The following is an 11,340-nucleotide window of genomic DNA, read 5'->3' as shown; positions in this document are numbered from 1 at the left end:
ACTGCTGGAGATGCCAGGCAGGGATGCCATCCTTCTGGATATGTACAGAGTGCTCTTTATCAGTCTTCTGTATATATGTTTTAGAGAGTGTTGTTCTCTTTTGTAAATATATTTCCAAACATAATTGTTATATAGGTTCTTATGGAAATATATTTTATAATTTGGTATTTTTATAATTTAAAAATATATGTCACATGTGTAACTTGTGGAGCTTCTAGGACTAAAAAAATCTCATTTTTTCACATCCCTGTGCTCTCTTTTGGTTTGCATTGGTCACTGTCCTAGGTTGACTGTATGATGCTTTTATCCCCAATCGTCTTGTTCTGCTTATGCTGAATAATAAGTTTTGCACCTTTAAGACTTGTTGCAGAGAGTGAAGCGGGGAGAGAAGAAGCAGCAGTTTGTTTTCAGACACTGCACTCATTCCTCCACATCCCTGCTCCTGGACTGTGATGTCTGCAGATGAACAAACAGTGGGACAGAGCTCTCCTTTGCTTTTAGTTAGTTTTAGTTAACTGAGGCAAAAAAGTTCCCTGGACTGGTTTTTTTTTTTTTTTTTTTTTTTTTTTTTCCCCCTTTTTTTGGAGCTTTTTAAACCTGACTGACTGCTCTTGGCTGCTCGTGGCTGGCTGCTGCTCCCGCTGCTGCTCCCCCTGCTGCTACTCCCGAATCCTGGCAGCTGGTCCTGTACCATTTCCTGCCCTGGAGATCAACTGCTGAGCTGCAGTCCGGGGAGGGACTTTCTCAATTAGTATGTCTTTTGGAGAAGCAAGGGCTTTTATTGTTTAATACTGTTTAGGTTATATTGTTTAATAAACAGGTTTTTTTTCACTTTTCTCCAAGGAGGTATTTTCTCCCAGACTGGTTGGGGGAGGCGCCCATTGAATCTGCTTTCCGAGAGGAGCCCTTTGGGGGTTCTCTCCCAAATTTGCCCTGAACCGGGACAGTACCACAGGAAACCACAAAGTTTATGGTTTCCACTTGCTCCATGTTCCCTGCACTGGAGGTGTCTGCTTGAGCTGGCTTGGGGGTACCTGGGGTGCACAGAGCAGGTCCCGCTTAGAGGTCTGTACACACTTTGTATGTGTAGAGGCAGCTCCCACAGGGATCCCGTGGGAATCCATCTGAGCTGGGACGAGTCTTTGTGGCACCAGACTGCCATCCTTGCCACGTTTCAGTAGGTGTCACCACACACCAGCGCTGGGAGGGTGACGCTGTGCTGAGGACACCCAGAGCTGGCTCGGGGCTGAGGGGAGCTCCCTGAGCCGGGCAGGGATGGAGGGATGGATGGATGGATGGATGGATGGATGGATGGATGGATGGATGGATGGATGCATGGATGGATGGATGGATGGATACATGGATGGATGGATGCATGGATGGATGGATGGATGGATGGATGGATGGATGGATGGACGGAGCTCATCATCAGGCTGAAAGCTTTGCATTACCTGGTGGGGCACAAGCTGTTCCTGGGGTGCTTATTCCCCAGGGTAGGGCTGGGGGATCAGGGGCTCTTGGTCTCCCTCCTTTCCCTCCCCAGGGAATACAGACTGCAGAGCCTTGCTCTGGCTGGAGAAAGCAGTATCTGCCACAACACCCTCAAGCACTGCACACCTGGGGCCTTGCAGCTTTGCAAGGAGGGAAACAAAGTGGTTTTCATGGAGAAGAGCATGAGTCATGTGGGATGGGGACTGCTCTGAGTGTGCTGGGGCAATGGGTGCTGCACAGGTAACAGAGTGCAACATGAGCACTGCGCAGGCAATCCTGTGCCCAGAAATGCTGGGTCCTGGTTATTTCCTGTGAGTTTGTAACAGAAAGAGTTCACACTTCCCCCCTGCTGTGAATAAAGCACTTCAGAATGTTCTTCAGGTGAATTTGTTTCACAGAATCACAGAATCACAGAAATTCTAGGCTGGAAGAGACCTATAAGATCATCAAGTCCAACCCATGTTCTAACACTTCAACTAGATCATGGCAGCAAGTGCCACATCCAGTCTTTTTTTAAACTCTTTGAGGGATGATGACTCCACCACCTCCCTGGGTAGATGATTCCAGTATCTGACCACTCTTTCTGTAAAATACTTCCTTCTTAATTCTAGCTTGCATCTCCCTTGGCGCAGCTTGAGACTGTGTCCTCTTGTTCTATCTGTTGTTGCCCGGAGAAAGAGACCGACCCCCAGCTCACCACAGCCACCCTTCAGGAAGTTGTAGAGAGTGATAAGGTCACCCCTTAGTCTCCTTTTCTCCAGGCTAAACAACCCCAACTCCCTCAGTCGTTCCTCATACGGCTTGTGCTCCAAGCCCCTCACCAGCCTCGTTGCTCTCCTCTGGACACACTCAAGCATCTCAACGTCCCTCCTAAAGTGAGGGGCCCAGAACTGGATGCAATACTCTAGGTGAGGCCTCACCAGTGCCGAGTACAGGGGAAGAATGACCTCCCTGCTCCTGCTGGCCACACCATTCCTGATGCTAGCCAGGATGCCATTGGCCCTCTTGGCCACCTGGGCACACTGCTGGCTCATGTTCAGCCGACTGTCAGCCAGCACCCCCAGGTCCCTTTCCACCTGAGCACTGTCCAGCCACACCGTCCCCAGCTTATATCGGTGCAGGGGGTTATTGTGGCCAAAGTGCAGGACTCAGCACTTGGACTTATTGAAATTCATCCCATTAGATTCTGCCCATCCATCCAACCGTTCCAAGTCCCTCTGCAAAGCCCTACGTCCCTCTAACAGATCTACACACGTTCCCAGTTTAGTGTCATCTGCAAATTTGCTGATAAAAGACTCTAAACCCTCATCCATGTCGTCAATAAAAATATTAAACAGAACTGGCCCCAGTACAGACCCCTGAGGGACACCACTGGTGACTGGTCGCCAGCTGGATGCAGCACCATTCACCACCACTCTCTGGGCCCGGCCATGCAGCCAGTTCTGAACCCAGCAAAGAGTATTCCTGTCCAGACCACGGCCTGTGAGTTTGTCTAGGAGTATGCTATGGGAGACAGTGTCAAAGGCCTTGCTGAAATCCAAGTAAACAACATCTACAGCCTTCCCTGCATCCACTAGGTGGGTTACCTGGTCATAAAAGGTGACCAGGTTAGTCAGACATGATCTACCCCTCCTAAATCCATGCTGGCTGGGTCTGATACCCTGGCCATCCCGCAAATTTTGCGTGATGGCGCATAATATAAACTGTTCCATTATTTTGCCAGGTACTGAGGTCAGGCTGACTGGTCTATAATTACCAGGATCCTCCTTTGCACCTTTTTTGTGAATGGGTATCACATTGGCCAGCTTCCAGTCATCCGGAACCTCACCAGTGAGCCATGACTGTTGGTAAATGATGGAGAGTGGCTTTGCAAACGCATTTGCCAGCTCTCTCATTACCCTGGGGTGGATCCCGTCTGCTCCCATAGATTTATGAGTATCCAAGCATTTCAGTAGTTCTATGACAGCCTCCTCTTGGATAATGTGGGGACCATTCTGCTCCCTGACACCATCAACCAGCCCAGGCGGGCAGGTGTCTTGAGGGCAAGTCATCTTCCCATTAAAAACTGAGGCAAAATGGGCATTAAACATTTCTGCCTTCTCCTCATCTGCGGATACTAAGTTCCCACCTTTGTCCAATAAAGAACAAAGGCTGGTCTTACCTTTCTTTCTACCATTAATGTATTTGTAAAAACATTTTTTATTATCCTTTACAGAAGTCGCCATTCTGAGTTCAAACTGAGCTTTGGCCTCCCTAATTTTTTTTCTGCATACTCTAGCAGCCCTCTTGAATACTTCCTTAGAGACCTGACCCTTCTTCCAACACTGATACATCCTCTTTTTATTCTTAAGTTCCTCCAAAACCTCCTTGCCCAGCCAGGCTGGACGTTTACCCCGTTGACTGATCTTTCGGCACACAGGGATGGTCTGTTCCTGCGCCCTCAAGATCTCTGTTTTGAAGTATACCCACCCTTCTTGAACTCCTTTGTTTTTAAGGGCTGCTTCCCAAGGGACGCTCTGAATAAGTCTCCTAAACAGGCCAAAGTCTGCCCTCTGGAAGTCCAATGCAAGAGTTTTACTGGTGCTCTTCCCTCCCTTGTTCTTTCCATCTTCTCTGCAGCTTAATCCAAGCCTTGGTCCTTGATATTTTCTCCTCCCTTGGAGGCATAGGTCCAAGCACAACCTCAACCAGATTCTGGCACCAGCTGGGAACACAGCAATGCCCTCTCCAGCCCCAACAGCAGCTGAATGTCAATGGATTGTTTAAAAATTATTCCAGTGCTTGTATTTCCCATTAAAAGTGCTACATTGCTGGTGCAAAGGCCAGAAAATCTTTTTGGGTTGGCTATATCACCTGCACATTATTTAATAAATGACTTCACAAAGAGCTAACTGCAGCCACAGAGTCAACAGGGAAATTGGACAGCAGTTAACAGATAACAGGTTGGGTGAGGCCAAGTTAACGGGGCCAGCTGTGACTTGGGAATGGAAGTCTGAGCAGGAAAGGGCACAGTGAGACACCCACCATGCCCTGGATGGAAAGTGGCAGCTCCAGGGGCTGGATCAGTGCAGTTCTGGGGTGCTCAGGGGCTGCACAGAGCAGCAGAGGTGATATTGGGCTTTAGCTGCTCTTTGTCCCTGCCTGGTTGTGAGATCAGGGCTGCCCTTTGCAGGGCTGGGGGAGCCTTTCCCTACCCAGCCATTCCCAGAGCATGTTTCCAGGACAGCTTGGGCTCCTGCCAGCCACAGAAGTCCTACAAAAATATTTGAGGAACCCCTTACACAAGCTGAGTGGGACATTGACCAATTGCTGGGAAATGGAGTAACTTCCCATTTTAGTGCCCATTGCCCAAGGGCACCTAAAGAAAACAGATTTACCTAGAGGCCAGGGCAGGGTTACAGTTTCCTTGGGAGGGAGGAATGGGTGGTGGGATCTTTGCCATCCAAACAAGGAATACAGCCCCTAATCCCTACAGCCATAAGGAGTCAGGGCTCAGTCAAGCTGTCCTTGTGCTGCATCGTGGCTGATGACAGGTCTGTGAGGAGTGGGTTATCCTACCCCACAGGGATCAGCCACCTTCGTCCAGCACCAACCTGCTTCCCATATGGCAGAAGCCACCAGAGAAGATACTGGGGTACAGGTGACCTTCCACAGAGCTTGAGAAAGACTCACCTTGGGCTGAGTCAAAGCTGTTTTCCCCACATCAACTCATACTCCCAGTGGGGCAGGAGTAATGAGGATTTGGGGCTGGGACAAGGTGCCTCTGGGAAAAATCTTGAAGGATCATTCCTGGGAAGGCACTGGCAGCCTCATGCTGATTTGGATCATGCTGTAAGGTTTGGTTTGCAAGCAAAGTACAGAGGGAAACCCATTTAACAGAACCCCAGAGGAGAACACAGGCACCACAAGGGTTTCTCCTGAAAAAGGATATCTGGAGAAGATACCTGCCCAGGGGAAGGCAGCTCCACTGCCTGTCAGGGTGGACAATGCCCTGGCACATCTCCCTTGGCTTGTCCCTCAGCCCCAGGTGTGAGTTGTGCAATACAAAAGCTGCTTTTTGAGCAATCAAACAATCACATCTGAACCTTGCACAAGAGGCTTTTCTGGAAACCAAAACGCAAGAGGCAGAGGAAAGAGGAAAGAGGCACAAACACCAGGTGTCCCCACCCTGCCCAAGGGTTTAAATGCGGGTGTCCCGCACCCCTCGGGGACACGGCAGCATGAAGGCGGCGGCCGCCCTGCTCCTGGTGGGGATGCTCATCCTGTGGGCAGAGCTGCCAACAGGTAGGGCATGTCCGAGGGCGAGGCAGGGGAGGAAAAGCTGGGGGGCTGGGAAGGAGCCGTGTTTACACGGATCCCATGGGAGGGGAAGGGGTGTTGTTTGCCGGGCAGCATCGCCCCGGTGCCCCTCGCTGTCCCGGAGCCCACCGGTGCCGTGTCCCGCAGGCAGCGCCTGGTCCTGCCCCCCGGTCCGCTTCACCTGCGCCCTGCACAACCCACCCAACCAATGCTTCGTGGACCGGCACTGCCCCCGCGGCAAGAAGTGCTGCCGCACCTTCTGCGGGAGGAAATGCCTCTCCAAGCCGCCTGCCATCCCCGTCACCTACGGTAGGAGCTCCGGAGCCCCGGCGGCTCCCGGGGCAGAGCGGGGTATGATGCTCGGGGCTGTGCCCAGCTGCCAGAGCCCCCGGCGGGCCCCTGGTGGGCAAAGGTGGGCAAAGGACGGCTGGGGTGAACACCAACATCTTCCTTTCTCTCTCTTTGCCAGTGTGAGCTCCGGCTTCCAGGACAGACTGAGGGTCACCTCAGGATTGCCACTCCAGCTCAGCTCCAGGATCACCCTGTGACAGCTGCTGCACTGTGCTCTGTGCCACCCCTTCCCCTCCCTCCCTGCTCCCCACCGCTCTTTCAACAAATAAAAGCGGCTTTTCTCAAGGGTGTTTGTGTTGTGTGACTCCTTTCCTCACCTCCTCTCTCCACCCTGGCACACAGCCCCCCTGCTGCTTTCACCCCAGAATTTCTTCTGCTGGGGAAAGAGGATGAAAACAGCCTGGCTTCGCACCTGCAGTGTGGTTAGGGGCTGGCTTGGGGGAGAAAACCCATCCAGAGGCACACAGCCTCCAGGAGGAGAGAGCAATGGGAAGGGACTGGGGCAAGACATGCCAGGCTGCTTTAGGCAGGCTGCAAGGGGCCCTGGAGAGGCTGTGTGTCATCCAGGTCCTCCCAGCTGCACAGGGCTGTGGGAGGGCACTGACCCTGCCTGCCCAGGGGGCACAGAAGGCAGAGGCTCCCTATGGATACCCCACTTGGGAATCACCTGGAGAGCACAGGGGGGGTTACACACACCCAAACCCCAAATGGTGCTGAGCCTGAGCTGGTGGGGAAAATTCAGCTGAAGAATCTTGCCTGGGAAAGCCTCAAGCCAGGGCAATACAATCATTGCTCCAAGGGGTTCCTGTAATTTTTGTACAGCTGAGTGCTAGGGGCAAAACTTCAGGACCTGCCAAGAAACAAAACATCAGCAGAAAAGAGTGTGCACAGCCTGAGGGAGCTGCTGGCCTCTGTGCATGGCAGAGCCAGGCGCTGCCACCGCCCACTGCAGGGCAGAGCATCACCCAGCCTGATGCCCAAAGGGGGCTGCCAGGCTGATGCCAGGCTGGCTGAGAACGCCCCATTCTGCACCAGCCTGGAAGAGGAGGAGGTTGGTCTGTGTGCACACACCGAGGGAGCAGAGAGGAGCTGCAGCTGTGGGAGAGCGGGGCTAACGATCCCCATGGCCAGGCTCGAGCAAAGCAATCTGGAGAGCAGCACCAGCTGGCCGGATCTTAAACTACCCACAAACACAGCAGGGTGAAGGCTCTGGCTGTGGCATTGCCACCTTGCATGGTCCATGGGAGATGCTGGGAGCTTCCTGGCCAAGACTGAGGAGAGCATCTGCTGGAGAGTCCTTATATGGTCACATCTGAGTAGTGACCTCTGTGAAGCAGCGAGAAGAAGGGAAAAGTCAGAAGTTATTGGACGTAAGGAGGAAGTGTTATGATAAAAAAACCCAACTCTTTGCTTCGCCTGGCCACGGGAGGGCAGAGAGAACCGAGAGCTCATGCGGCGCTGGGGAGGCTGAGAGCGCCCGGTGATCCGGCAGGGGCGGGCAAAACAAGAACTGGGAGCTCATCAGCCAAACTCGGTGTAAAATCAGACATTGCTTCTGCCCAGGGTAGGGTCCTTGCAGGGGAAAACTCTCCCTGACAGCAGCCCAGCCCTCTGTGCAGGGAGAGCCTTGCCACACAAACCATGGGCTGGGAGAGGCTGATGAGCTCCAGCGCTCTCAGAGCCATCCCTGCATCCCGCAGCCATCCTGCATCCCGCATCCCGCAGCCATCCTGCATCCCGCATCCCGCAGCCATCCCTGCATCCCGCAGCCATTCCACAGCCATCCCACAGCCATATCCTGCATCCCGCATCCATCCCCTGCATCCCGCAGCCATCCCCGCGTCCCGCACGGGGCTGGGGCAGCCGGGGCAGAGCAGCCAGACTGCACCTCCCGCGGCCATTAATCACAAATCACAGATCACAGCCCTCCTCCTCCTCCATCAGCACCAGCTATTATCAGCTATTAAGCAGGCATTTCCATACAGCTGGCTAATTTGATAATGCCGCAATTATCTTGGTTTGTTAACAAGATTAAATTGCTAATTGGTTTGATTAAGCACAGAGCTGCAGGCGTGGGGTGCCTCTCGGCTGGCCCTGCATAACCTCATGGATGCCGTGCCCAGGGCAGCAGCTCCTCTGCAGACACGAGGAAATGGCAGGGAGGGTTCATCCTCCCCAAACCTGCTGCCTGAGGCCTCCAGATCTCCCTGTGAGAGGAGTCTCTACCTGCTCTGAGACAGCTCATGTCACCACTGTCACCCAGCTGCTGGCCCAGAAAGGCAGGAGGAGGCGCTTTGGGCCAGAGGATGCTCTGGGGATGTCAAGGCTGTCTCAGTCCTGCTGCTTTCTGTTTTGGAGCCCTGCAAGTCAGAAATCCCAGGGGCAATGCACCAACTGTGCCTCCACCTGCAGCTGTGTCAACAAATCCTCTGCCTTTCTCCTCCCAGGCACAGGTCCCTGCCTCCTGGGCACAGCGTTTCCAGCTTTCACCAGCTCTGCTGGGGAGCTTCCAGCACTGCATCAGGCTCACCTCTCCCCCCTCCATGGAGCAGCACCCACCTGGGAGGGGCTGGGCAGTGCACCAGAACACACACAGGTCAGGATCACTGATTGTGACAGGCTCCTGGCAGTGTGCATTGGCTGAAATCCTTGAATTCAGCTCTCTGGAGAGGAAGGAAATTTCCCTCTTTGCCCTAGGTAGGTGCCAGCAGGACAACGGGAAAAGCAATGAGTGCTGTGCCAGAGAGATTCCTCTCACATCAGCTGTTTGCCCAGGGCCAGAGCAGCCTGGAGAGGATGAAAGGTGTTCATTTTCTCTGCCTAGGGGCTCAGGACTCACTGAGGACAGGATCACCAGGTCTGGTGCTGGGAATGGGGCCAAAGGCTGCACTCAAGGGCCCAGCTTTGGGTCAGAAACATCCATCATGGCACATCACAGCAGCAGCAGCACTGCAGGGCAGGCTGCTGGTCTGGCTTACTCTATCCTCCCTCAAAGCAAAGGTTTTCAGGCCAGTCTCTCTTGGCCAATTCCCAAAGGAAACACCCAACACTCCCCAGCATCCCAGGGGATGGAATCCAGAGGGTCTCCCCAGGGATCCATCAGCACCACTGAGCATCCTTGCTCCACGCAAAGCCCTTTGCTCCACTCTGAAATGTGCACAGGACAGAGAGTGGAGAAGTCAAGTTTCACCCACAGCCCTGCAGAACATCTTTAATATTTCCTTGGAGCCTCCCTCTGCATGTGTTATGGTCTGGCTCAGAAGACTGGGTGGTTGGGGTCTGAATACAGAACAGTTTGGTGCTCAATGGTGATGTGAGACTTTTTCAAGAGATGATTCAAACCAGCCTAATAAGAATTACTACAGCTTTGACAGCCTTTGAAAGGGGAGGGTTATTTAGCTAGCCTGGCCTAGGAGTGGGAATCTGTAGTCCCAGCAGGATCTCAGCAATCACATTAGTTCCAGAGGAGAAAATACCCTGGGCAGAGCAGATCTACTCAGCAGCAGCTCTGCCCATGGTCAGGAGCTGTGCACAGCCCTCATCATTCCTGCTGAGGAGCAGCAATGTTCCAGGAGGGAAAAGGAGTCAATAGCACCCTGCTCCCCACCATAAAATAAACAGACACACACCTCTGCAGAAAAACAAACCATCCTCACAGTTAAAGGTCAACAAATGTACAAATTCACTCTGTGCTTTTCTGTGGGATGGTTTATACAAACTCAGCTCCTCACCTGGACCTAGGCCCTCTGCAGAGGCAGGGAGAGGGGTCTGGGCCAGAGCTGTCTCACACCAGCTGATGGCCTCCAGCATTTTCTTTCTGAAGGCACAGGGCTGCTTTGTCTGACATGGCCAGGACACACCAGTAACCTTTCCCAGTGCCCTCCCACCCTCTCCAGTGAGCAGCAGCACAGCACAGCAGCTCCCACCGTGCCAGGAGGGCAGAGGGAACCCTGGAATTGTGCAGAGGAGGGAGGCAGTGTCTGCCAACAGGGCAGGTTTGGGAGCAGGGGTGGGAGCTGTCTGTCACAGACATCTTTTCATGAAAATCCTTTCCTTAGGATTTTTGCCTCCTGAGAAGCTGAGAGGCCTCAGGAACAAAATGTAAACAATGGTTATCTGCTGCTGTGAAATGCAACAGGTACATCTGTGATTGGCCCATGTTGGATGTTTATGATTAATGGCCAATCACAGCCCAGCTGGCTTGGACTCTCTCCGAGCCACAAACCTTTGTTATTCATTCCTTTCTATTCTTAGACAGCCTTCTGAGAACCTTTTCTTCTATTCTTTTAGTATCGTTTTAATGTAATACATACCATAAAAACAATAAATCAAGCCTTCTGAAACATGGAGTCAAATCCTCGTCCCTTCCTTCATTCTGGGCCCCCTGTGAACACCATCACAAGCTGTCCCCTCTGCCTGGCTCTGGCACATCAGCCCAGCTGTGCACTGCCCCAGCCCTGCAGGGTGGGGAGCCCCCAGGGATGGAGCCAGGGCTGAGGGACGCCAGAGCAGCCCTCTGCTGTGATTTCTCTCCTGCCTAAAGTGCTGCCAAAGCTCTCACAAGCTGTTTGTGACAAAGGCCTCCAGTCTGGCAGGGAACAGCTCTGCCTGCCCCAGCCAAGAGGCAGCAGAGCTGTGCTGAGCTGCTTGGCTCCATCCCCTCCATCCCACCAGGAATCCTCAGCAGGCTGCTCTTTGCTGCAGCTGCACGAGGCTGTGCACACCCAGGAAGCCTTTCAGATGCTGGCAGGACTTCCGTGAGCCAGGCAGCCAAAAGGAAGGCAAGAAAAGGTGAGGCACTGACAGCACCCTGGAGCTGAGGGAGATCCCTACATGCCAGCAATCCTTTTCCCCATGCTGAAAGAGAAAAGGAGACTCTGCAGCAAGCCACACTGCATGAAGACACATGTGAGAGCTCAGCAGGAGGCTGGCAGTGGCACAGGCAGGGCAGCTGGGCCTCCTGGTGTCCCATGGCAGCTGGGCTCCACCATCCCTGCCCTCTCTGCAGCCCTGTCTCCCTGCAGAGAGGCTGATGGCTGTGTTCAGCCAAGCAGCTGGGATGTTCCACAAATAACAGCTCTGGCAGAGGCTGCTGAGGCACTCTGAGGCTCACATGAAGCAGTTTGCAGGGAGGAAAGCAGCTCCCACAGATGCCAGCCCTGCACCAGCCCCTGCTCATCACGCATCAAACTGCAGCAC

The 11,340-nt window shown here is 53.3% G+C and overlaps 1 protein-coding gene across 1 annotated transcript; it reads left to right on the top strand.

Annotated features, from left to right (window-relative positions):
• The first annotated feature begins 5,705 nt into the window (after positions 1-5,705).
• Positions 5,706-6,356, top strand: LOC128936088 (caltrin-like protein 2). Its single transcript, XM_054274794.1, has 3 exons — positions 5,706-5,775; positions 5,938-6,099; positions 6,260-6,356. Exons 1-3 carry the CDS (start codon positions 5,712-5,714, stop codon positions 6,262-6,264), a joined length of 231 nt encoding a protein of 76 aa, XP_054130769.1. The 5' UTR covers positions 5,706-5,711; the 3' UTR covers positions 6,265-6,356.
• Positions 6,357-11,340: the final 4,984 nt, after the last annotated feature.

Source organism: Melozone crissalis, unplaced genomic scaffold, assembly GCF_028551555.1.
Source record: "Melozone crissalis strain CALT ecotype California unplaced genomic scaffold, PUWL_Pcris_2 ptg000017l_1, whole genome shotgun sequence".
Lineage (NCBI taxonomy): Eukaryota > Metazoa > Chordata > Aves > Passeriformes > Passerellidae > Melozone > Melozone crissalis.
This window is presented reverse-complemented; position numbering and strand designations above follow the sequence as displayed.